This window comes from Pistacia vera, unplaced genomic scaffold (assembly GCF_008641045.1).
Source record: "Pistacia vera cultivar Batoury unplaced genomic scaffold, PisVer_v2 Contig690, whole genome shotgun sequence".
In the NCBI taxonomy this organism is placed as follows: domain Eukaryota; kingdom Viridiplantae; phylum Streptophyta; class Magnoliopsida; order Sapindales; family Anacardiaceae; genus Pistacia; species Pistacia vera.
Genome location: NW_022196546.1, coordinates 295,670 through 319,425, shown reverse-complemented (window position 1 = coordinate 319,425; position 23,756 = coordinate 295,670). Strand labels below are relative to the sequence as shown.

The following is a 23,756-nucleotide window of genomic DNA, read 5'->3' as shown; positions in this document are numbered from 1 at the left end:
CAATGGAATAAGTAGAATAAAGCTATGAAAAAGTAGAATAATAAATTCATTTTTTTAATTAAAAATCAATTTAGTAAATAAAAGAAAAAGTTTGGTGCGTTTGTTTCTCTACCTTATTCTTATTCCAAATCAAAATGCATATTTATTTCTTTATTTTCAAAATCCTATCCTAAATTATTTACGGTGTGTTTGTTTTGTTATTTTGGATAGAATTTTAGGAATAATATTGGGTAGTTGAATAGGGTGAGTATTACAAGATAAAATTTAAAAATTAACAAAAAAACCCCCAAGGTTTGCTAATTTAACTAAACACCCCAATGTATAAATTTTTTGTAAAATAACAAAAACACCCTATCCACCCACAGTGCCAGACTCCAGCCACCACTGTCAGAATCTGGCCAAAAAATGGCGTTACGATGCAGACGGTCGAATCTGGCTGGTCGTGCGTCGATATGGTCTTTTCTGGCTAGATCCACCACGGATCTGGCTGGAAAATACCAAATCTACGGCTAGATCTGGTCGTCAACGGTCACAAAAGACTAGATTTAGCCGTTAGCGATAGCCAAAGAAATGGCCATCGTTGACGGTCAACGACGGTCATTTCTTTGGTCGTCACTAACGGCCAGATCTGGTCTTTTCCGATCAGATTCACTGTGGGTCTGATCGGAAAAGCCCAAATCAGCGAATTACAGGTCAATTTCGGTCGTTTTTACATCGTTGTCATAGATTCTGACAATCACCAACGGTGATTGCCAGAATCTGGCAATTATGGGTAGATAGAGGTGTTTTTGTTAATTTTTAAACCTTTTTTTCTAGGAGTATTTAATTAAATTAATAAACTTAAAGGATCTAAAAGTAATTAAAAAATAGAATAGTATTTTCTAAATAATTATATAAACATATATTTTAAGAATAAGATTGAAAATATGATACAAATAATAAAACAAAAACGTCCTTAAATATTTTTAATTTTCAAATTCTACCTTATAATAACCCACCCAATCCTACTTAACAATATAACACACTAATCCTTTCAAGTTTTTTACCCTAAACCCTAAAAAAAAACATTCTCCCTTTTATCTTTCTTCCCCATCCCACCACCGCCACCCCAATTTTCTTTCTGTGCCCTAACCTCAGCCACCCACACCCCAAAATCCTTCACTATAATGACCACTACGTGCGTTTCATTCTCTTCGATGTTATCTTTGTTTGCTTTTTATGAAGTCCCACTGGGAGCTAGTGCTTGCTATCTAAGAATTGCTCCATGGATCTCGTCGAAATTGTCTCGGCCTCCACAAAGTCAACCACCACCACCGCTACCGCTACCGCATAAAAACGCCACATCTAAAACCTCCACAACAACAATAGCAGTCACATCTAAAACCCAATATGCCTTGTCATCCGTCCTCACCAATTTCTTATTTCCCAACACCCAAATGTCATCGATCGTCATCAATTTCTTATTCTCCTATGTCTTTTTTTCTCTCCGAAGGTACGAGAAAGTATATGCTTTAAGATATTTACATTTCTTGTTTTTCTAAATATTTTTTGTTTGATTGTTTGTTGTATGGAATGGAATGGTTCTATTATTTCTTTGATTGGAAGTGTTGAATTAGTTTTTTATGGCGTTTTATGGTGGTGGGATTGCTTTGTTTGGGTTGCCGTTTGAGTTGCTTGAATATGAAGTGGAGTGGATTCAAAATTTTGATTTTTTTTTCTAGTTTATTCAAATTGTTTTTAATTAATTATATTATTTTTAATTAAAAAAAAAGTTAAAAGAATCGAAAAATTTTATGAAATAAAGAAATATAAAAAAGTTAGATAAGGGAATTTTGGGTTTCTAATGATTTCCGTAGAATGTAGATGACAGTGTTTGACTTCCTTGTTGAACTTGTAGTTTTTCCATTTTTTCTCTTTACTTAGTCCCTCGACATTTGAGATATTTTATATTTACTTTACAGTCTTAACTTGCTTTGTTCTAAGAATCGATACACCATGTGTTGTTATGTAATGGTTCATATATGTTGGATATGGTCAACTAATTAAAAAAATTGAATGTTATTATATTTTGGTTAGTATTAAAAAGGTATGAACTAATGAACAAATTATTACAATGAACAGGTTTATATGGCATTGTCTAGCCATACGAACCATAACCAAGATAATGACAATGAGAAAGTACAGTTATATATACATGCTGCTGCAGCACTGTGTGGGGTTATTGCATATGAAATGGAGTTTAACATGCACGGACGCCAATCTATACATACATCTGCGTTAAATGGTCATGATTATATGGTAAAACTACTAAATGGTCATTATACAAGAATATACAATAAGTGTCGCATGAGCAAACGATGTTTTCAAACCTTATGTTATATATTGGCACAACGAGGCAAACTGCGAGTAATCAGACATATGAGTATTGAAGAACAAGTAATGATATTTTTGACAACAGTTGAGAAAAATGTGTCAAATAGTGATTGTAGGGAGGATTACCAACATTCTGGGGAGACAATCTCTAGATATGTCTATGCAGTTTGTGATGCGATATTGGAGTTGACGTCAGACTTTATCAAGCCACCTAACTTCACTGATGTTCTATTGCAGATATCGACCAACCCAAAGTACTACTCATTCTTTAAGGTACTTAATTATTTTTAATTAGTTGATAGTACAATTCATTGTTTCATAATTGTTGTTTGTCTTCACATATTACTAAAATGCAATTTTGTCGACAGGACTGTCTTGGAGCGATTGACGGTACACATGTACATGGGTTACCAGTTGAGGTAGCTGATACATATCGAAATCGTAAAGGGGCAGTGTCGCAGAATGTGATGGCCGTCTGCGACTTCAATATGTTGTTCACATATGTCGTCACTGGTTGGGAAGGATCTTCCCATGACGCAAGAGTTCTAAATTCAGTTCTAAATGATCCTAATTCAGGTTTCCCACATCCTCCTCCAGGTATAACTAACTTGTTTATGTATTGTAGCCAAGCTGTAAACATTTTTTTTTTTTTTTTTTATGATTCTTCAAATAACATCCAGTATTTCATTATAGGCAAATATTACTTAGTAAATGCAGGTTATGCGAATAGAGGTGGGTTCCTCGCCCCACATAGACGGGTTCCTTATCATGTTCCCGATGCGCGTCGTAACCTTTCTGGACCTATGGAGTTGTTTAATTACAGACATGCATCGCTTTGGAATGTTGTGGAGAGGACTTTTGGTGTTTTGAAAAAAAGGTTCTGCATTATTGATGGCATGAACAATTACTCGTTGGAGAAGCAAGCTAAAATTGTTATGGCATGTTGTGTAATTCATAATTTTATCAAAAGGTTCGATATGAACGACCCTATCTTCCAAAAGTTTAATGCCGATGGAGTTTATGAGGAAGGAAATGGGACGGGTTCGAATCAACTGACTCAGCGTAATACAGAGGACATGGGAAGAGTTAGGGATAGCATAACTACTGCTATGTGGGCAGAACATGAGTCCATGTCATATTGTTAACTGAATATTGGGGTACAAAGAATTCTGAGAGATGATTATTAGTAGCTTCGTATTATTAATTTAGATATGTATTAATATCGTGTTTTTAAATTATATATTAATAGTAGAAATTATTGTAGAGAAATTGTTTTTAATTCAGTGATAAAAAAATTACCAAACAACTAATTAATATTATTTAAATGTGAATTAAAAAGTTCAATAATCAAATAATAAAAATTTTAAATAAAATATATCAAAATATTCTATCTTAAAATCCTTTTAAAAAAAACATATCAAATAATTATTCATTAATTTATTTAACTCAAATATGGTATTCAAATAATGAAACAAACACATCTCCAAATCTAACTTTTTTTAAAAAACTATTCTAAAAAGTGTAAAATAGTTAACCAAGCGGAGCGATATTTTTTGTCAATATCACTATACTTATAGCATTTTTTGCATTAGTTACAATAGATATTCATGTCAATTTCGCATTATATTTCACATCCATTTAATATTTTGTAGTACTCATCTGACAATTGTAGTTCTTTTGCTTTAAGTTGGGAGCATTTTATTTTGATTTTGGAGGAGCATGCTGTAAGATTTTAGTTGCTTCAATTTTCATTTGATATCATCTTTGTCGGCCTGGTTGGTGTAACTAAGATTTAGTTGAGTTGCAATTTCGATAGAACTTCTTTTACAAGATTCTACTTTTATAACTTTTTCTACTTGCCCATTTGAATCCTTAAAACCATTTTCCTCCTTTCGTTTAATCTAATGCTATTTATATTTTGTTTCTTTGTGGTTTTTATAGCTCTGATTTATCTAGTATATTTGTTTTGCTTTTACAAGTTCCTTTTACTCTCATTCAAGGCCCATCTGATTGTGTTGCTGTGCACATCCATTACCCTTTGCTTTATCCTATCAATAGGTGGTGCCTGTTAGAGTTCCTCATATTTTTATTCAAGAAATTATGAAAAAAATTTCAGATGTTATGGATCTTAAAGTTTCTGGTACATTTTCTGAGGAAATTAAGACAATTTTTTGTTATGGGTACCCTATAAGTTCAGTTTTTGCAAACCCTAAATTTGCTTAATAACATTTTATCTTTCTTCTTATTTGGTCATTTTTATTACTAATGTATGATATTCTACTTTGTTTGTCTGTTGAAGGTTGGTTTGATTCATCCAAAGGAAATTCTTCAAGTAGGAGAGAATATCAATGCTGTTGGCAACTGGGGTTTCAAGAATAGAATTCCTGAGATCCAGTCAACAAAGATCTTCCCTATTTTCTGTAAGGGTTTTTATTAAAAAAGAATTTCTCTTAAGTTTTGTTGTTGCAAATTGGTAGGAAATTTTCATCTTGCTTATTTGAATGACTAGCTGCCCTTTTCTGCTGTCTGCCTGCGGAGGTGAAATTGTTATTGTTATACGAACTGTAATTGTATACATTCTTGAAAATTTTAGATGTACGATTTTTTTGAATATTTTTTAGGCGTTTAATAGAGAGAATTTAGAGAGATAATTGGGAAATTTGCTTTTATTGGACCAAGATTATAAGAAACTTTCGGTATTTTGCTTTGGGATCCAAGAACTCTACATTATGAAAGAGAGAATGCAGTTTATAAGATCACCATAAGATCTTCAGAACGTATGATGAACATGAAGCTACATAATGTCTTGATATAAAAACATGCACTTGTTCTGTGAACAAGTTTCCTGTATGTCTTCTGGTAATTCGAGGGCCCCATTACAGTCGTTTTATTAATGCTACAAGACAGGCAAATAATGTTCTTTAGTATTAAAATCATGGAATATACTTTCACCCTTTATGAGCTAATTGCTTGAGTAGGATTGGAAGAGAATGTTCTTGCTTGATGCCTTCAATCCATCTTGCCTTGATTCGGACTCGTTCAATGCTTTGCATCAAAATCTTTTCAATTCCAAGGTTCACATGATTTCTGAAAAATGATTCAAACTCATCAGCCTTTTCATTGCTGCAAAACTGCCAGATGAAAAAAAGGGAGTCAACTTAAAGTTCAATAGGGCAATAATAGTATTGAATCCAATCTATGAACTATCTGGCATATGCAAATTCCTACTTGATTGCTTACCAGTGTGACAATACCCCTAACGAAACGATGGAGTATAATTCCTGAACCGTATTTCTTTAAGATTTGGTCCCAGTTCTCCTGCATTTATAATCAAACATACGCGATTATATTAATTTGAGGATTAAGAAAGAGTCCGACATTATTGTAGATTACTTAGATTAATTTTCCAAATCTTCATGACACTCACAACCAATTATTTCAAAAACCCAGATGTGATATCGATAAGATACATAAGGTTAAATCAGCCAAGGAGCTGCATACCTGCAACCATCTCCATGCTGTTTCACAGCCTTCTAGGCTTATTCCACCAAGTATAAAAATAACATCTTGATCTCGAACCTGAAAGGATTTTGCGATGAACTCAGTAAATATAATACTTGCGAGAAAATTCAAGCTATCACAGCATGTAACTTAGTTAGAGAAGAGAGAGACCTCATCTGACATCAAAAAGTTCAAAACCTCTGCAACTATATCAGGGTCAGGAGAACATGCTATAGCCCCTGTGCATGTCAAATATAGAACATCAAATTCACACAATGTCCCAATCACAGATAAGAGGTGAATGCAAGACCATAATTTTTAACAAGTCTTTACGTAAAATCAGTTCCTTCTCTTGTGTTGCATCAGCTTTTCTATAAAACTTCAGTAGGGAGTCAAAGCCTCGCCTATCTGTGGTGGTAGCATTTCTCATTACAGCAATGTAAGCAGCCTGCAGAGCAAAACAAGTTTCTGCATATCATATTTTAAAATGTTCAAAGGAACAAGGAAAAAACATGATGTTTAGGCTTTATTTTACCTTTCTCACATCAGGGGAAAGTATTGGAGTGTCTTTATCCTTCAACAAAACCTGAAAGCGCTCCATCGCTTCTAGTTGAGTTTTGTCATGGCCAAAATTAGCCAAAGCTATAAAGACTTCTCCCCTTAACAATGCATTTAAATGACTCCAGGTTTTGATTCCCAACCTACTTTTCTGCACAAAATACGAAGTGAAAAATGAGATTTTTTTTTACCAGCAATGACTTAGGACTTAGCAATATTCTAAACATGGTCTCAAGAAGACTGAAAGACAAAATAGAGATGAAAATCTCATATCATTTTCATCTCTCGACTGAAAGTTGTTATTGTGATTATGTGCACTATTGTGAGGTAGAATTTTCCTTTAAGAAATAATTTGGGGCATGCACCTAACATACATTAAAAAAAAAAAAAAANGGACTATTTGAATCTCCTGCATTCATAGTAAAATCAGCGGGACTAGGACTAGGATAATAGTTTTCTTCATCATTGAAATTGAAGGGAGAGAAATATCTATCCATTGTAGACTTGTAGTTGAAAAAAAAAATGATGTAGAAGAAATAAAAATTAAAGAAAGAGATTTGGAATATGGAAATTGGAAATTTGGAATTTGGAAAATTGGAAATATGAATTGAAAATTGCAAAACTAATAAAAATTAAAATAAGAGCAAATTGATAACAAAAATATTAAGAGAATAAATGAATAATTGAGACTTGAGAGAATAGAGATTAGAGAATATGAGAAAATGAGAGAATTTGAGTTGTGAGAAAAATATGAGAGTTTAGAGCCAATTTATAGAAAAAAATGGGGAAAGAAAATGACGAAAAAGACCCCTCCAACGGCTATATTTCAAGGGTAAAAGTGTAATTGAAAAAAATAAAAAAAATATATATTTTTTTTTAATTTTTTTTGGGTGGCAACAGCCAACCCGGCGGATTGCAGTCCTCTTGCAAAGAGGACAAAATAGCAACCCGCAGGCCGCTGGGTTGCCATTGTGCAACCCGGCCCGCCCGAGGGTTGCTGGCGGGTTGGGCTCAACCTGGCTCGCCTTGAACCTTCTTTTTTATGGGTCAGATTAGGATTAGCTCGTCTAACCCAACCCATTTTTTTCACCTATTTATAACTGGATTGGAGTTTTCTGTTTTTAGTGGTTTTATGGGCTGATGTAATATCTCTTTTTAGTGTTCATATTGCGTAGTTTACTCGAGATTTGTTAGATTTTTGTAAAGATCGTAGATTCCGAGCGACCTTTGTATCTTTAAACTATATTTTAAAAAATGAGAGCAAAAGTATTTTGAGTGGTTTGATAGTAAAAGTTATTTTAGAGGATGGTGGGAGTCTGAGAGAGGTTTCTGAGCGAAAGTATAAAGAGAGAAGAAAAACTGAACATCAATCAATCGATATTAACTTTAATGTGAATAATTGATCTGACAGTGGAGACCCGCCACGGGAGTATCCATGAAAGTAAAATTAAAAGTCTGAAGATTTAGAAGGAGGAAGACGACACTGCTTTTCAGATGGAGTGAGCTATAAGGGGTGTACGTTTCTTGAAAGAAGAGACTTTGACCAGACGTCCCTCAGATACACCAAAGCAGTCAGAAACGTACACCCTCTATAGTTTATAAGACTTTGACAAGACGTCTTCGGACACGCTGATTGTAAAAACAGATTCTTGAAAATTATCCCAAACGTGTTTCATGCATTGCAAAATGGTAACAGTTCATTTATAATTTAATTTTAATTTTTTTTATATAATAATGTGTAATTGATCAATTCATGATAATTTATAAATGAATTAATTACGAATATTACATCAAAATTGAGAGAAAAAATATATAAAATTGAACCCCCTTCAAATTAACACACATATATATAATCGATTTGTAGTGAATAATGCTGAAAATTAATGCTGCACCTTTATATAATCCATTTGTAGTGAATAATCCTAAAAATTAATGCTGTAGAAATATAATAGCTAACATAGGATTTACGTGGAAACCCTTATGGAAAAAAAACCACTGCAGAAACAAAAGATCCACTATGTAATTTGGATAACACAAATTTCTCCCTCGCAGCACACTCTCTTTTGGAATACAAATATGAGATTTTGGAGGCGTTTAGATCATATAATATTTTATTATAGAGGATATTATATTAACAGAATAAAAAATTATTTTCAAGATTACTAAGAATATTTAAAAAATGTGTTTGGTTGGTTCGAATAAATTGGTGAATAATATGTTTGGTTAGGAGGATAAATGGGTGGGTATGTTATATACTAAATTGCTTTCCTTTTTAAATATTAATATAATATTATTTTTTAAATAATAATATAATATTATTTTTTAAATAATTTCTTTTAACCTTCTACTTTTCAGATTTAGCAAAAACATCATAGCAACAAAAAAGTTTTGAACTTAACAAAAACACTCATACCCACCCCAAGCCACTATTGGCAGCCAGCCACCACCATCGGCGGCCGCCAATAGTGCCACAGATCTAGCCGTGACGCTGGTAGTGCCATAGATCTAGCCATGGTCGTTTCACAGCCAAAGATGTGGCCATTTCACGACCACAAATTTGGTCATGAATCGGCCAGGTCTTTGGCCGTGAAACGCTGATTGTTTCACGGCCATAGATCTGGCCGTGAAATGGCTAGGTCTTTGGCCGTTTCCGAACATGAATTTGTAATCTATAGTCGAAAAAGGTCTCATCGGCGCATGATCGACCATATACGGCTGGTCGTACGCCATTATGACGACTTTTGGCAGCCCCCGGCAGTGGTCTTCGGTGGCTGGCAATGGTGCCTAGTTTTGGGTACAATGATGTTTCTGTAAATAATGACAATAACAAGGGCAAAATCGTTTAAAAAATTTAAATAATGAGGACAAAAGGGTTTGCATGAGTGAATTGAGTATTTTGTAAATCTTAACAAATATAAAGCTAATTTGGACCAAATGCTCAATTGTTTAAGGACAATATGAAAAACAAAATATATTATCTTGGGTAAGTTTTAATAACAGCCCCCTAAAGTATTAAGATTCCCAACAATTTAGCCCTCAAATGCCATTATTTGTCATAAAATATTCCAAGAATAATTTTTTACAAACCAATCAAATATCGTTATCTGCTCAATTTCAAAAATATTACTTCAATTATTTAATATTAACCCGATCCAAATGCCCTTTGTGTTTTGATTTTTCTCTCAAAATCATTCTAACTCTCACTCTTTCTTTTTCACTCTCATATGATTTTCCCGCAGCTTATGCTTTCTTTTTATTGAAGAATTTCAGTCGGCCACTCCACCTGTCTTCATGAGAAACTTAAACACCAGCTGCCTTCATTTCAAGCTGCCAGCAACATGTTAGCTTCTAGGTATCTTCCACAATTGTTCCACTAAACCAAGCCAGCTGCCTCCATGAGATTTAATCACCTCTTGAAGCCTCCAGGTGTCTTCCAATGGAGAATTCAAGACACCTTCACGCGATTAATTGATACATCACAAGGATCATATCACCCATTCAATAATTTCCAACATTTAAACTAAGCATCCACAAGTTAATTTATTCTTTTCTCCTTTTAAGGAATACTACTCTCCTTCTTTACAAATATAACAACATATTTACAACATTTTCCACCCATATATATAAGGAAGAGACATCTCCACTTGTATCGGTATGGTTTCAGAGAATATCCAACTTTTGGGAAAGAAAGTAAGGGTCTCTAACCTTGGTATTAAATTGGACATCACCTAAGCCTTTGATACAATCAGATAGGATTTTCATTTGGTTCCCTTTTTACTTCTAGAGTCAAGACATTGTTCTGATAGGCTTATTTGGGAAGACTCTAAAGTCTGAAGATGGAAGTTGGGCCAACACCATTTGGAACAACCATATTCAAAGTTCATGTAAGGCGCAAATTCAAATTTTGGCTTTTTGATGCCATGGCTTTGTTAACTCTATCTTCTACAACTACTACTTTTGATAATTTGGGAATCCGGCCTCATTTTCGTAATGCCCCAAAGGCAATCTCGACCTGGCCGCTAGTGGGGACTTTTTAGGAACCATGTGGGAGAATTCATGGGATGTCTTTTCAATTCCTCTAGGTCACTAGAGTTTATTACAGTGAGATTTATGCTATTATATATTCGGCTATTGAAATGGCCTATTCTAAAGGATGGAAATTTTTATGGCTAGAAAGCAACTCTTCAGCCGCTTTAAGTTTTCTCACTTCACCATCTTATCTTCCACCTTGGACTCTACATAATTGGCTGCATCTCTTGAGCAAAATCACTTTCCATCACTCACATATCTTTAGAGAAGGGAATGGTGTTGCTGACAAACTTGCAAATATGGGCTTATAGTGTCCGGACTTTACTTGGTAGAACTCTGCCCCTACATAAATGTCTTCCTACAGATGAAAGTCTATCATTTTGTGTTATGTGCCATTCTTTCAGTTACTCTGAAAATGCAGCATACTTATTTGGATCTTGTTCTTTGGCAAGAGATATGCGTTGTTGGTTAGCGACGACTTTCAATACCTCTTGGAGCACATGTAACACCTTCGAAGATCTTTGGAACTTCATTCACGGGAAAACTTTTCTTTCACAACTTTGGAATTAGTGGTTGTCGCATAGTACTTTACAGTTTTGTGGTTCATTTGGAAAGCTCGCAATAAGTTGAGATTTGAGAACACCCGCCTAATATTGTCCACATTCAAACAAATTCAAATTTTGGCCTTTTTATGCCATGGCTTTGTTAACTCATCTTCAAGTACTATTTTTTGATAATTTGGGAATCTGACCTCGTTTTAGTAATGCCCCAAAAATTCATACCTTTATTTGGTATCCTCCTATGAGACCTTGGATCAAAGTCAACACCGACGGACTACCCAAAGGCAATCTCGACCTGGCAGCTAGTGGGGGACTTTTTAGGAACCATGTGGGAGAATCCATGGGATGTTTTTGTTGGTTTTGCATGAAAACAAAGAAGAGAAACAGATGAAAGAAAGAGAGCTGCGACTGGAAAATGATGCTCTGTTTTTGATTCAAAAAACAGGGATCAATTTATACAAAACACCCGCCACTGTTTCACAATTACAAATTTCAAATTTAAACACAATACACCAACTAATACACGTACAGTCATAAGTAAAATTACATTTAACCAAACCTAATACACCTAAACACATCACTGAACCAATCCATAATAGTGATCCAAAAACTGCTTCTGCATGAACAGTGGGAGACCAAACAGCGGTTCATATTTTCTGCCATTTCCAGCATGGTATCACCATTCAACAGTTTTGCAATTCCTCTAGGTCACTAGACTTTAATCTTATTATGAGTTGACAAGGAGGAGATAAGTCTTTGCTATGTGTACAAGCCATCTTATTTTGAGCTGACAAAAAGAAGAAAAATAAATATGACCAAACCTCGATCAAAGAAACATAAATATGACCACTCTATTCAGGCCACTTATTGAGAACTATCATCTTTAAGCCTGACATCATGTGAAGAATGATCGATACATTGGGACTATGATGCTGGCCTTTCACTATTTGAACATTGTAGTTGTGAATTATGGTGGCTGCCACCGTTTTCATTTGAATGAAAGCAACTTCTTTTCCCAGACAAGTTCTTGGTCCTGCATTAAAAGCTAAGAACTTGTATGAAGGCTCATGTTTGATCCCTCCTTTCTCCGAAATCCATCTCTCAGGTTTGAATTCCAAGCAGTCCTCTCCCCATATTGACTTCATTCTTCCCATCGCATACAAGAAAAACAAGATCTTATTCTTCGGAGTGACGCGGTGCCCACTTGGAAGGATGTCTGGTAGTATTGGGACCTTGTGCTGAAAAGGAACTGGTGGGTAAAGCCTTAATGTTTCACACAGTGCTCCATGAAGATAAGCCAGCTTATTTAGCTCTTTTATGTCAAATTTCCACCATTTTGCTTCCGTTTTGTCTGTTGGGATTATTGTTTTAAGCTCTTCTCTGATCTTGGTTTCCACTTGTGGGTTCTTTGAAAGAAGCCACAAGAACCAAGTGAGAGCAGAACTTGTCGTGTCTCGCCCCGCAATCATGAAACTTAAAATGGTATCTCTCAAGAACTTGTCATCAAATTTCAAGGCTACAGTCTTGTACTCTTCATTCATGTAAGATGTTAACAAATCTACACCATCTGCTTCTTCTTTAGCTTGAATTCCTTTGCTCAACTCTTCTCTTTTCTTTTGTATATATTCAAATACGACTCGATCTAATGTCTCCTTTGCTTTCTTCATCTTCTTTTCTTCTCCAACACCTAGCCATCTTTGTAGCTTCCAGACTCTTTCTGGGATAGCATGCCTATAAAATATCGCTTCCTCGGCATCTTCCAAAGCCTTTGAGAATGGAACTTCCGGGAATTCAATGGACAGGCACGCTGGATCATAGCCTGTAACCAATATGAAAGTGGAATCGAACGTAAACCTCTGAAACAAATCCTGTAAGTCCACAACTTTCCCTTCCTTGGCCACATGTTCCAGGATTGGGACCAGCCCTTTCTCCAATTTTTCCAAGGTGGTCTTCGCCAAAAACTTCTGAAACCTCTGATGATTCATCAACATTTGAGCAGCTTTTCTTTGGCTTCTCCACAAATCTGAATCCGTATTGAAAATCCCATCTCCCAAAACATCAAACATTTCCTTGAACTCAGGTCCTTTGGGGAAGTTGGAGAAGTTTGAGCTCATTATGTAGTGTATATTGGCTGGATCAACTGTGGCTAAAATGTCCATGTTAGCTAACCAAGGACCTTTGAACAGAAAAGTACATTGGCTTCTCTCTAGAATTTTCGTAGCCCAATCATGAATCCTGTGAGTGTTAATCAAAAGGTCTGGCAACATTCCCACGAGTGGATAGTTCTTTGGCATCCCATTGTTGTTGGTGAAGTAGGGAATAAGGAAGAAGCAAATGACTGCGAGGAAGATTTCAAAAAGGCCAATTACTGCCATATTGAGAGCTGTATTTAGTTCTGCGCCCTGAGTTTTGTGTTTTTACACGTTATTTATCTGAGACTGATTGAATTAAGCATACTATCATGCATCTTCTTCTATTAACTAATTGATGAAGACGTATCTCCATCTATTAACTAATTGATGAAGATGTTATCTCCATAACATTTATAATTGCACCTGTCTTTGTCTGTTCTAGTTTGTCAGTATCTTATGGCACTGCATGGGACATGAGAAAAGAGATCTATTATTGAAAGACTCTCTCTCTCTCTTTGCAATTCAATTATCGATTAAAAATTTTCTTTTTTTTTTGTGTTAGACGTATATACAAAATAAAAGAAACACAATGTTTCCCGAATTGAATCTAAAATCATATTGACTATCCTCCCAAAGAAAGGAGTTTGGTATATTAATTGGATGAACTCAATAATTTTTTTTGGTAACATATAGTGACACGACATAGTCATGAATGGCTGCTATGATGCCACGACAGTTTGCTGATTTGTCATTGGCAATTGTGGACTCAGAGCTGGGCATTTGGGACCGGCATCAAAACCTAGTCTTATAAGGAGGAGGGCCCGGGCCCTTCACTGGGCCCTCCTCCAAGGCCCGGGCCTGGGCCCAAAGTTTTTTTACACTTTATCATTTTAGTCCTTTATAAAATTACATTAAACTGAATAAGTATAAATTATAAGGGTAAACTAAAATTTTACAAATTTATTAAAAGAAAAAAAAAAAAGTTAACTTTTTCAATAGCCTGATTACCTGGTACGTCAATTCGAGTTCTTAACAACCAAAAACAAGAGAGTGAATATAATTCAACTACAATTCCCCAAAACAAGATCGTCACGGAACTTCAATTAATATCTAAGACAATTCAAATCCACAAGAGATCTAATCAACCCAGATGCATAAATATCAGATTCAATCGATATATCAATAAAATCCAAATATGAACATCAGATCCAAATACCCACAAGCTATTCAGACAAGTCAAATTAAATAAATAATAAAACAGTGAAAACAATTGATAATAGAATTTGAAAGAAAAAAAAAAAAAAAGATAAAACCAAACCTTGAATTATATGGCTTCAATCTGATCGTAGAATTATACAAATAAATAAATATTGACTCTTCAATTATTCAACCAATCAAATTTTAATCTTAATTATGAGGTAAATACAGTCAGTATTGTTAACGGCTGAAGAGAGACTATGAGTAAGAACATTTTCAATGAGTGGTTGGATTGTTAAGACAGAATAGTTCTTTAACCGATGAGATGATTGAAGTGATAACGTGTTTACGGGATTGGACTCATGCAGAAAGAAGACTACAACAGCACCCTGAAGATCCCGAACTACTCGAACTCTTTAGGAATACAGATTTGAATAATGTAACTAGTGTTGACGATGAAATTGAAGATGAATAATTTAATTAAAAAAAATTATTTAATTGTTTATTTGTGAAGCGTGAATATTAAATTTAAGTTAAAAATTAAAATTAACTATTAATTTATTATTTTTTAAAATTAATTAAATTTTTAGAAACTTACTAATCAACCCCTAAAAAAATACTAAAAACCCCTTATAAAATTTTGTTTTGCCCCCAAAATATAAAAAAAATTAAGGGGGGAAAAATAAAATTATCCAAACCCCATGGGACTGGTCCTAGGATCGGTTCTGGGCCCATGGGACCAGTCCTGACCAGGCCTAAGGCCTGGTCTGGGTCTTGGTTTTTCTCATGGGCCTGGGACCGGTCCCAAGCCCATGAGTGACTGGTCCCATTTGAGACCAGTCCCAAACAGGCCCAGGCCTGGGCCTGCAAGGGACCGGTCCCTTGCCCAGCAGTGGACTAAAGCTGGTCAAGGACCAGTCCCAAGCAGGCCTGGGTCTGGGCCCGTTTGGGACTGGTCCTTTTGGGATTGGTCCCAAATGGGACCAGTTGCTCATGGGCCTGGGACCGGTCCCGGGCCCATGAGCAATATTAGGATCCGGATCGGTTCTTAGGACCGGTCCTAGGACTGGTCCTATGGGCCTGAAAAATTTATTTTCCCCTTCTAATCTTTTTTTATATTTTAGGGGCGAAATGAAATTTTATAGGGGGTTTTTAGTATTTTTCAGGGATAGATTAGTAAGTTTCTAAAAATTTAATTAATTTTAAAAAATAATAAAATAATAAATAGTTAATTTTAATTTTTAACATAAATGTAATATTCGCATTTCACACATTCACGCTTCACAAATAAACAATTAAATATTTTTTTTTATTAAATTATTCATCTTCATCGTCAATAATATTTATATCATTCAAATCTATATTCCTAAAGAGTTCGAGTAGTTCGGGATCTTTAGGGTGCTTTTGTAGTCTTCTTCATGCATGAATCAAATCTCGTAAACACGTTATCATTTCAATCATCTCATCGGTTAAAGAACATCTTCTGTCTTCAACAATCCGACCACTTGTTGAAAATATTGACTCGGATGCAATTGTAGAAACCTGCACAGATAAAATGTCACGTGCCATTTGGGCTACAATGGGGAATCAACTTTCATGTTGGTTCCACCATTGAAGAATATCCATTTCATGTTTCTCCTTCACCGTCATAAAGGACAGGTCTACTTGTAGGTAGCGATTCAGCTCATTTGGTCCATGTATGTACGAGCTGGAGCTACTACTTTCGCCACGTTCCATATATGTCCACTTGCTCGATCCTTGACGGAGGGCTGCATCAAGATCCTGATTGTCTCTCCTAAACGTTCCACTTCCACTTCCATTTCCATTGTACCTGTTCTTATATGAAGAAAAAAGGCTATCCAATTTTTGTTTGAAGTCAATCAAATAAGACGTATAATCATGTCCTAAATACTGACCTAACTTAGTAATTATACAGTTAACTACGTGTAATTTAAACCTGAGATCTAGAGCAAGGCCTAATCCATATAAGAATGGAATATCTAACCAATATTTCTCATATTTTTCTTCCATCTTTAAAACAATATCCCTTAAAACGTTATTATATCTATATTTAGCAAAAGTTTTAGCAATTTGAAGTAAAATATCTAACACTAAATTAGTAGTCGAATAATAAATACCACTTAACGTATTAGTAGCATCATAAAAAAATTTAAGAAATGAATAAAAAAGTTCACAAACCGCCCAATCATCATAGCTAACAACTTCCTCTGGATAGTGCTTTTGGTTGACGAAATCTGTAATTTTTTTCGCGGTTGGCAAAGCTTTTTCCAACATCAAGTAGGTGGAGTTCCAACGGATAAGCATGTCCATACATAACTTTAAAGGTTGAACCGGTGGGTCCTCTAGCTTACAATATTTGACGTACTCCTGCCATCTTTTATTACTACTGCCGACGATAAATCCGATAGCCGCGCGCACCCTCTCCATCTTCAAATGTATAGCATCTAAACCTGCTTTAATTATCAAATTGATAATGTGGCAAGCACATCTCTAGTGAAAAAATTTGCCTTCACCACGCAGATCCAATTTCTTTTCAAATAAAGAGATTGTCGCGGTGTTAGCAGCTACATTATCAAGCGTTAGCGCTACAACTCTATCAGTTAATAAATATTCTTGCAAAACTTCAAGAATTGTAAAATAAATAGTTTCAGCACTATGCTTTTCATATAATGGTTTAAAACCGATCAATTTTTGTTGTAAACCCCAATTATGATCTAAGAAACGTACTGTGACAGTTAAAAAATCGGTTTTTGATCTATAATCCCATATGTCTGATGTAAGTCCAATAGATATATTCCTAAAATTATGAAATTCTTTTTTAAGTTTATTATTTATTTTGTTATAAAGTTTTAGTATATCTCTTCTACTTGTACTTCTACTAACAGGGGTATATGCTAGACAAAATACAGTTTTAATCATGTGAATAAAATATGGATTTTCAGATAAACAAATAGGAGAGTCTGTAGCAACTATGAACATTGCTATTTCCTCTCGTGCAACATGTGCATTGTATTGTCATGTTGAGAGAGTTGAGGATTGTGGATTAAAATTAAATTGAGCTTGAATTTGTCTACCTGATCCAGTTGAAGATGTACCGGGCAACTGCATTATTTGGGGGTGCTTCTTCTTCATGTGTCGTCATATCGTCGAAGTCCCCTTCTTAGCGCCAATAATGATTCCACAGAAATTACATATCCCACACGATTCGTCCCCTTCTCATTTGTCTTTGGCTGTTTTGATTTGGTGAAGTGTCGCCATACATCGGATACAACTCTCTTTGACGGTCGGGGGGGTTGGGCTATGCCCATGCCCGTTGACTCGCAGCTCACATGTGTTTAGCTACACCTTGTCTCGACCGAATGTGGTTGTGGAATTGCAGCTGCTGCTTCTGGAGGAAAGGGTGAAAATGGATTGAACCCTTCCATTTCTTCGGTAGATGGAACATAAAACTTATTTGAGGATGATGCTCTGAATGCATCATTTCAGGAATCCATTATGAATTTATGATAAAATAATAAATAATTAAAATAAAAAGAAATTAAATAATAATATGAATAAGAGATGATATTGAAAAATAGAAAAAATTGAATAATATAAATAAATAAATAAATTATAAATAGAAATATAAATTGAATGAGAATTTGATTGGAGTAGAGAGATTGAGAGAATGAGAGATTGAGTGGTGTGGAAAAAATGAAAGATTTTAGGGTTATTTATAATGTAGCGGCTGGCAGCCAATGGTTATTAAAGAAAAGTTAAATTTTTTTTTTTAATATAAATTTTGTAAAATTTTATTTTAACCCTTATAATTTATGTTTATTTCAAAATTTATAAAGGGTTTTATGTAATTGTATAATGGACTAAAACGAAAATATGTAAAAAAATTTGGGCCCAGGCTCGGGCCTTGGAGGAGGGCCCAGTGGAGGATCGGTCCTTGAGAGGATTGGTCCTAGGACCGGGTTTTTGGGCTGAGTTTTTGGACCCAGTCCCAAATGCCCACCTCTATTGTGGACCATATAATCACTTGGTCTAGCTGTTTAAGATGGTTGAAACTAATATTTGAATTTATAGTATTGTCAGTTATTTTAGAAGTTAAAGTCCTTGATAATTTCCAATATTTATTTGTTTGTCTTTAATCTCAAATAAAAATTGAGGACAATTTATAAAAGAATCATAATTTCTCCAAATTAGTATTTGATTCTCACTGTTTAGTAATTCATTCAAAGAGTAAACGACTTTTTCCCACCCAAGGGTTGCCTTAATGACACTTTCCCACCAAAAAAGTTTTAAAATACTACTTTCTTACTCAATGTTTATATTCCATTAAAACACAAAATACACTTTATTTTTTCAGTTAACATTTGACGAGTTATCAAAAGCTAAGGTATGAGGTTTTTTATAAAGTGGAGGTCGGTGGATCGAATGGTGGTAACCCATTGAATATTCATTGCCGATATCAACTGAAAATCAACTAAGAACATGAAATCCTAGTTTTGTTGTGGCTGACAATCGACGAGAAATCAGGTATTAGATTGAGATGATTTTGTAGAAAGGAGACCAGAAGTTCAAATAATGGTGATAGAGAGAATTTTCACTGTCAGAATCAGTTGGAGCCGACTTTGGGTAGTAATAGAATATTAACTTTAGGTGAAAAAGTAATATTTTAAAACTTTTTAGATAAAAAAGTGTCATTAAGACAAACTTTGGGTGAGAAAAAGTCGTTTACTCTTCATTCAAAATGTAAAGACACGTTAGATTTCCTTATTTTATCGTATAAATGTATCAAAATCAAGTGTTGAAAAAGACAATTAATTTAGGGAGCAAAATTTCAGTTAGAGATTAGACCTATGCTCTTGTAGTTGATTGAGATATAAGCTATTTTAGCATTAATTCATCACTCACATCAATCTAACCACTTCTCGTATACTTATAAGGTTGTAGCATTGATCATTCCATCACATCAATTTACTTGTATGGTCGTATCATCAATTCCATCACATCAATCTACCTACTTTTGTAGCATTGATCATCACGTCACGTCAATTTGTTAACTAGTAATTAGTCATTAGCGTTACATTATTGGATTTCCTTTTAAGAGTAGAAGAGTTCTAGAGTCTAAAATGGGGTTTTCTTTGTGTAAGCACAATTCTTGTTTATATAGCTATTGTTTGACAGTATTTTTCTGGAACGTTATTTTTCTGGTGAGATTTATATTATAAGATGATTCCTACAAGGGATCATGAGATACTACTTTACAGTCCTTGGATCATGGTATGAAAATTATACACAGACACATGATTCAGAAGAAATTTTGAAGCACATGATATGTGTAAGTAATGTGAGCATTCATAGTCTATGCGAGACATATTATACCTTCGAGAATTATAATTCTTTTTGAATGCAAATATAATACTATCAATATATACCTTTCTTTTTTTTTGGCGAAGCTACAATTTAGTGGAACTTTATTCGGAAGGAAATTTAAAAAAAAAAAAAAAAAAAAAAAAAAAAAACCAAAAAAGGGGACACAAAAAACCTTAACCCACAAAGATAACAAAGGTAAATGCATATGCAAAGAGACAAGTACTACCACCAATGAAGGCTCTGATGAGAAAGACCAAGATTAACCGATTTATCAGCTTCATTTCCTTCACCGTAAATATGAGAGAAGTGGGTCTGAAAGCCTGTTTTGCCTAGGAGGATTAGGAGGGTGTATTTTTCTCTCTCTCTCTCTCTCCTTTTTTTTTTTGTTAAATCAAATAAGCCATCTTACTCTGAGTTGGCAAGGAGGAGAGATCCTTTGTTATCAATTAAGCATCTTATTCTGAGTTTCCAAGAGGAGCGAAGTTGCCAAAGATGAGAGAAGTCTTTCTTATGTATGCCATGCATGTAACCCCTATACCGTTTTGTGTTCATGTATGTTGTATATATTAATGCATTGATATGGATTTTGCATGTTTTCTCATTTTTTTTTTTTTTTTATGTTGGATGAATGAAAAGATTTTGTTGATTGGTTGTGATTTCCTGATTTGAGTTGATAAAGAGAAATCCAGTCAATTTGGTGGGACTGGTTTGTCTGATTGATAAATGGAAGTGTTTTGGTTAACTTGAAATGTGAGATGGTTTGTGTAGAATGTTCAAGTCTTGACTTGTTTTGCAATTGTGAAAGTGTAGAAAAAATTCAATCACTTGAGTTATAAAGTTAATGTTTAGTGTATTGTGTGATATTTGGTGGTTGGTTTGGAAAGGGACGACTTTTCCATGTTGGTAATTTGAGTTGAGTTGAAATGTTGCTGGGAAATGGGTGAAAAAGTGGGTGAATTGCAAGTTTTTAGAGGTCTTTTGGGGACCAAGTGAAAATATTTAATACATTGAGACTATACTGTAGTGAACATTCTGGAATTTAGACTAAATTGTAAGTTTTGAAATGTTATTTTGGGGGTGTAAGTGAAAATATTCAATAACTTGGGCCTTATAATAATAGTTTGGGGGTCCTTTTTGAAAAAATACTGATGTGTTAGGGGGCTTTTAATAGCCTAAAAATTAAGGGGACAAATATATTTGCCACTCACCCAACTTAAATCCAGTTTCAGTCGACTTGGGAGGAGGAAGAAGAGAAGAAAAAGAGAGAGAAAAAGGGAAAAGAGAAAAAGGGTCTATTTGCTTATCTATGCTTGAGAGTTGAGATTGAGTGGCATATATCGCGGCTATTAATGACGCATTAATTTCATCTAATAACTAATTGAAGACGATATCTATCCATTACCTTCATAATTGTACAAAATTTTGTCCATTGCGCTCAAATTATCAGACTTCACAGGGCATTCTTTGTCTTCTAATTTGCCAATGTAACATATGTCATGGGCCATGGGAAAAGATACCGGTTATTGTTTATTGAAGGAGATCTATCTCTTTAAATTCGATTAGTGATGTGAGAGTAGAGAAATCTCTCACAATTCAATAATTAATTAGAGAAAATAATTTCTCTACAAAATCGTCGTTTACTATAATATATTTATGATTGATTAGACGTACATACGGTATAATATTTATGATTTCTTAATTAAAATTGAGATTTGTAAATAAAAGGAGTTTAGTATAGTAGCATATATAGGATGATTAAGACTTGTAACAAGTTGAGATCAATTGTTGAGTTATTCCATAGGTCAAAAGTCTCTGGGGATTATTAATTTAAGGTTTTCTTTTAGATAATTTACAATATTTATTTCTTTATCTTTATCTTATATAGTGATATTTGAGGATAAGGTTTTTTGTGGTATGCTAGTTATTTGTTATTTTTATCGTTTCTAGTGTAAAATCACCAATTTTCACTTGTAATATATAAATTTGTTTTACCATTAATTGATCNCAAGAGGCACAATCACAAATCACTTCTCAGTCTCATTGTGAACAACACACATTTGAATGGTGATCAAGCATCCAAAAGTCATTAAGCAAAGAGATAAACACTCAATCATGAAATTAAAACTCAAAGTAAATTAATTCATATAAATTTGAATCATTGTATCAAGGTTACATCAAACCCTAGCTAAACAACTCAGTTCATACTAAAAAACGAAATTAAATAACAAAAACAAACTGAATCAAGATTCATCATTGAAAAACAAACAAAAGATGGAGAAATCTTCTCTAATTTGAAGCCCAAATCTTCAATAATCTTCTCCTTCCAAGAGCTGCCTTCCAAATGACGAACCAAGACCCTTGTTCTTTCATTTTCGTGCTAATTTATACCTCTTTCACTTAAGGACCAAGCCCTAGCAAGCTAAAACGCGCGTTTTATTTTTCACATCTGACGTAGTTTCGCCGTGGCGAAGCTTTTTCCTTGCTGCGGCGGGAATCGTTTGAGCCAAATTTGAGCATGAAAAAGTTTGAATCTGGAAAAGTGTTAAACATATGGATTGTAGCCTTTTAAATTATATTTCTACTCGTTCAAGAATAAGCACAATCCAAGGTCTATAGCTCAAGTTATGGCCAAAATACTGAAGCACATCTAAAGACGTTTTTCTTCAATTTTCAATGTACTGTTCACGACTTCAAGCCAAGTTTTTACCCTTGTCCAGTCAGAATTAGAAAAACCAAAAACATGAAAGTTGTAGCTCTGCTTCTTAGCTTTCCAAAGCTTCTAAAATCAAGTCATTCTGAGTTTCCAAGCTAAAGTTATGCAATTTACGCTCAAAACTGTCATTTATGCTCAAAGTTATTGTTTAGGGCTGCAAAGAAAAAATAATATAATTAGGTAGCAATTATGGCCCAAATTGTATGAAAAGTATCATAATTCCTATCGAAATTCAATGCAAAATCATAGGAAAAAATAGGATTATCACTGGTGTAGAATCAGTTCGATTTAATCGATTGTCTGAAAAAACATAAGCTCGTTGAGATGTAATTCGACCTCAGCATAAACTAGTTGCGACCAATTTCGACAGTTGTTCAACTAGCTCATAGATAACTTCAGATCCCAAATATCTCGAAAGGAATCAGATCAACAATGATCTTGACGCAATCTCAGCACTCAACCGTGAAAATATCGGAATTGCATTTCAATCTTAAGCAATATTAAATCATGCATCTTCATCTATTAACTAATTGATGAAGATGTATCTCCATAACATTTATAAATTATAATTTCAACCTGTCTTTGTCTGTTCTAGTTTGTCAGTATCTTGTGGCACTGTGTGGGACATGAGAAAAGAGATCTATTATTGAAGGATCTATCTATCTCTTGCAATTCAATTATCCATTGGAAAAATTTTATTTTTTTGTGATAATTTCCAATATTTATTTCTTTATCTTTAATCTCAAATAGAAATTGAGGACAATTTACAAAAGAATCATAAATTTCTCCAAATTAGTATTTGATTCTTACTGCTTTGTAATTCATTCAAAGAGTAAACAACTTTTTCCCACCCAAGGGTTGCCTTGATGACACTTTCCCACTCAACATTTATATTCCGTTAAAACCCAAAATACACTTTACTTTCTCAGCCAGCGTTTGACGAGTTATCAAGAGCCAAGGTATGAGGTTTTTTGTAAAGTGGAGGTCGGTGGATCGAATGGTGGTGACCCATTGAATATTCGTCGCCAAAATCAACCGGAAATCAGCTAAGAACATGAAATCCTAGCTTTACAGTGGTTGACAATTGGCGAGAAATCAGGTGCTAGATTGAGAGGGTTTTTGTAGAAAGGAGACCAGAAGTTCAAATGGTGGTGACAGAGAGAATTTTCGCCGTCAGAACTGATTTTGGGTAATAGAATATTAACTTTAGGTGGAAAAGTGTAATTAAGGCAAACTTTGGGTAGGAAAAGTGTCATTGCCATATACTGCATTGCACCGTGAGATAACTTCTCCCATACCCGGGAGTGA

General features: G+C 34.5%; 3 protein-coding genes across 8 annotated transcripts; 1 reads left to right on the top strand and 2 right to left on the bottom strand.

Moving 5' to 3' along the window:
* The first annotated feature begins 1,033 nt into the window (after positions 1–1,033).
* LOC116113765 (putative nuclease HARBI1) lies at positions 1,034–3,591 on the top strand. 6 transcript variants are annotated; one of them, XR_004125465.1, is made up of 4 exons: positions 1,034–1,492; positions 2,611–2,646; positions 2,742–2,970; positions 3,067–3,590. XR_004125465.1 is itself a non-coding variant. In XM_031399930.1 (4 exons), the coding sequence occupies exons 2-4, from the start codon at positions 2,128–2,130 to the stop codon at positions 3,516–3,518; spliced, it is 1,176 nt and encodes a 391-aa protein (XP_031255790.1). In that variant the 5' UTR covers positions 1,034–1,492; positions 2,122–2,127; the 3' UTR covers positions 3,519–3,590. The 6 variants fall into 6 exon arrangements, 5 of the variants coding, with proteins under 5 accessions (XP_031255790.1, XP_031255789.1, XP_031255788.1 ...); XM_031399930.1 differs by having other exon boundaries at positions 2,122–2,646; positions 3,091–3,590; XM_031399929.1 differs by having other exon boundaries at positions 2,122–2,646; positions 3,082–3,590.
* A 1,441-nt stretch (positions 3,592–5,032) lies between these two features.
* LOC116113787 (aminopeptidase M1-like) lies at positions 5,033–6,804 on the bottom strand. The gene is made up of 6 exons (XM_031399949.1): positions 6,410–6,804; positions 6,208–6,322; positions 6,046–6,113; positions 5,875–5,952; positions 5,614–5,691; positions 5,033–5,504 (listed from the first exon to the last, which is right to left on the bottom strand). The coding sequence occupies exons 1-6, from the start codon at positions 6,473–6,475 to the stop codon at positions 5,322–5,324; spliced, it is 588 nt and encodes a 195-aa protein (XP_031255809.1). The 5' UTR covers positions 6,476–6,804; the 3' UTR covers positions 5,033–5,321.
* Positions 6,805–11,701: 4,897 nt separating this feature from the next.
* On the bottom strand, positions 11,702–13,408 carry LOC116113784 (alkane hydroxylase MAH1-like). Its single transcript, XM_031399946.1, has one exon. The coding sequence runs from the start codon at positions 13,394–13,396 to the stop codon at positions 11,873–11,875; it is 1,524 nt and encodes a 507-aa protein (XP_031255806.1). The 5' UTR covers positions 13,397–13,408; the 3' UTR covers positions 11,702–11,872.
* Positions 13,409–23,756: the final 10,348 nt, after the last annotated feature.

Excerpts from the sequence above, each read along its gene's own strand:
- LOC116113787 (XM_031399949.1), bottom strand. The coding sequence starts at position 6,475 with ATGGAGCGCTTTCAGGTTTTGTTGAAGGATAAAGACACTCCAATACTT. Across the intron at positions 6,323-6,409 it reads TTTCCCCTGATGTGAGAAAG|GCTGCTTACATTGCTGTAAT; the intron begins GTAAAATAAAGC and ends TTTGCTCTGCAG. Across the intron at positions 5,692-5,874 it reads CAGCATGGAGATGGTTGCAG|GAGAACTGGGACCAAATCTT; the intron begins GTATGCAGCTCC and ends TTATAAATGCAG.
- LOC116113765 (XM_031399926.1), top strand. The coding sequence starts at position 2,128 with ATGGCATTGTCTAGCCATACGAACCATAACCAAGATAATGACAATGAG. Across the intron at positions 2,647-2,741 it reads AGTACTACTCATTCTTTAAG|GACTGTCTTGGAGCGATTGA; the intron begins GTACTTAATTAT and ends TTTTGTCGACAG.
- LOC116113784 (XM_031399946.1), bottom strand. The coding sequence starts at position 13,396 with ATGGCAGTAATTGGCCTTTTTGAAATCTTCCTCGCAGTCATTTGCTTC.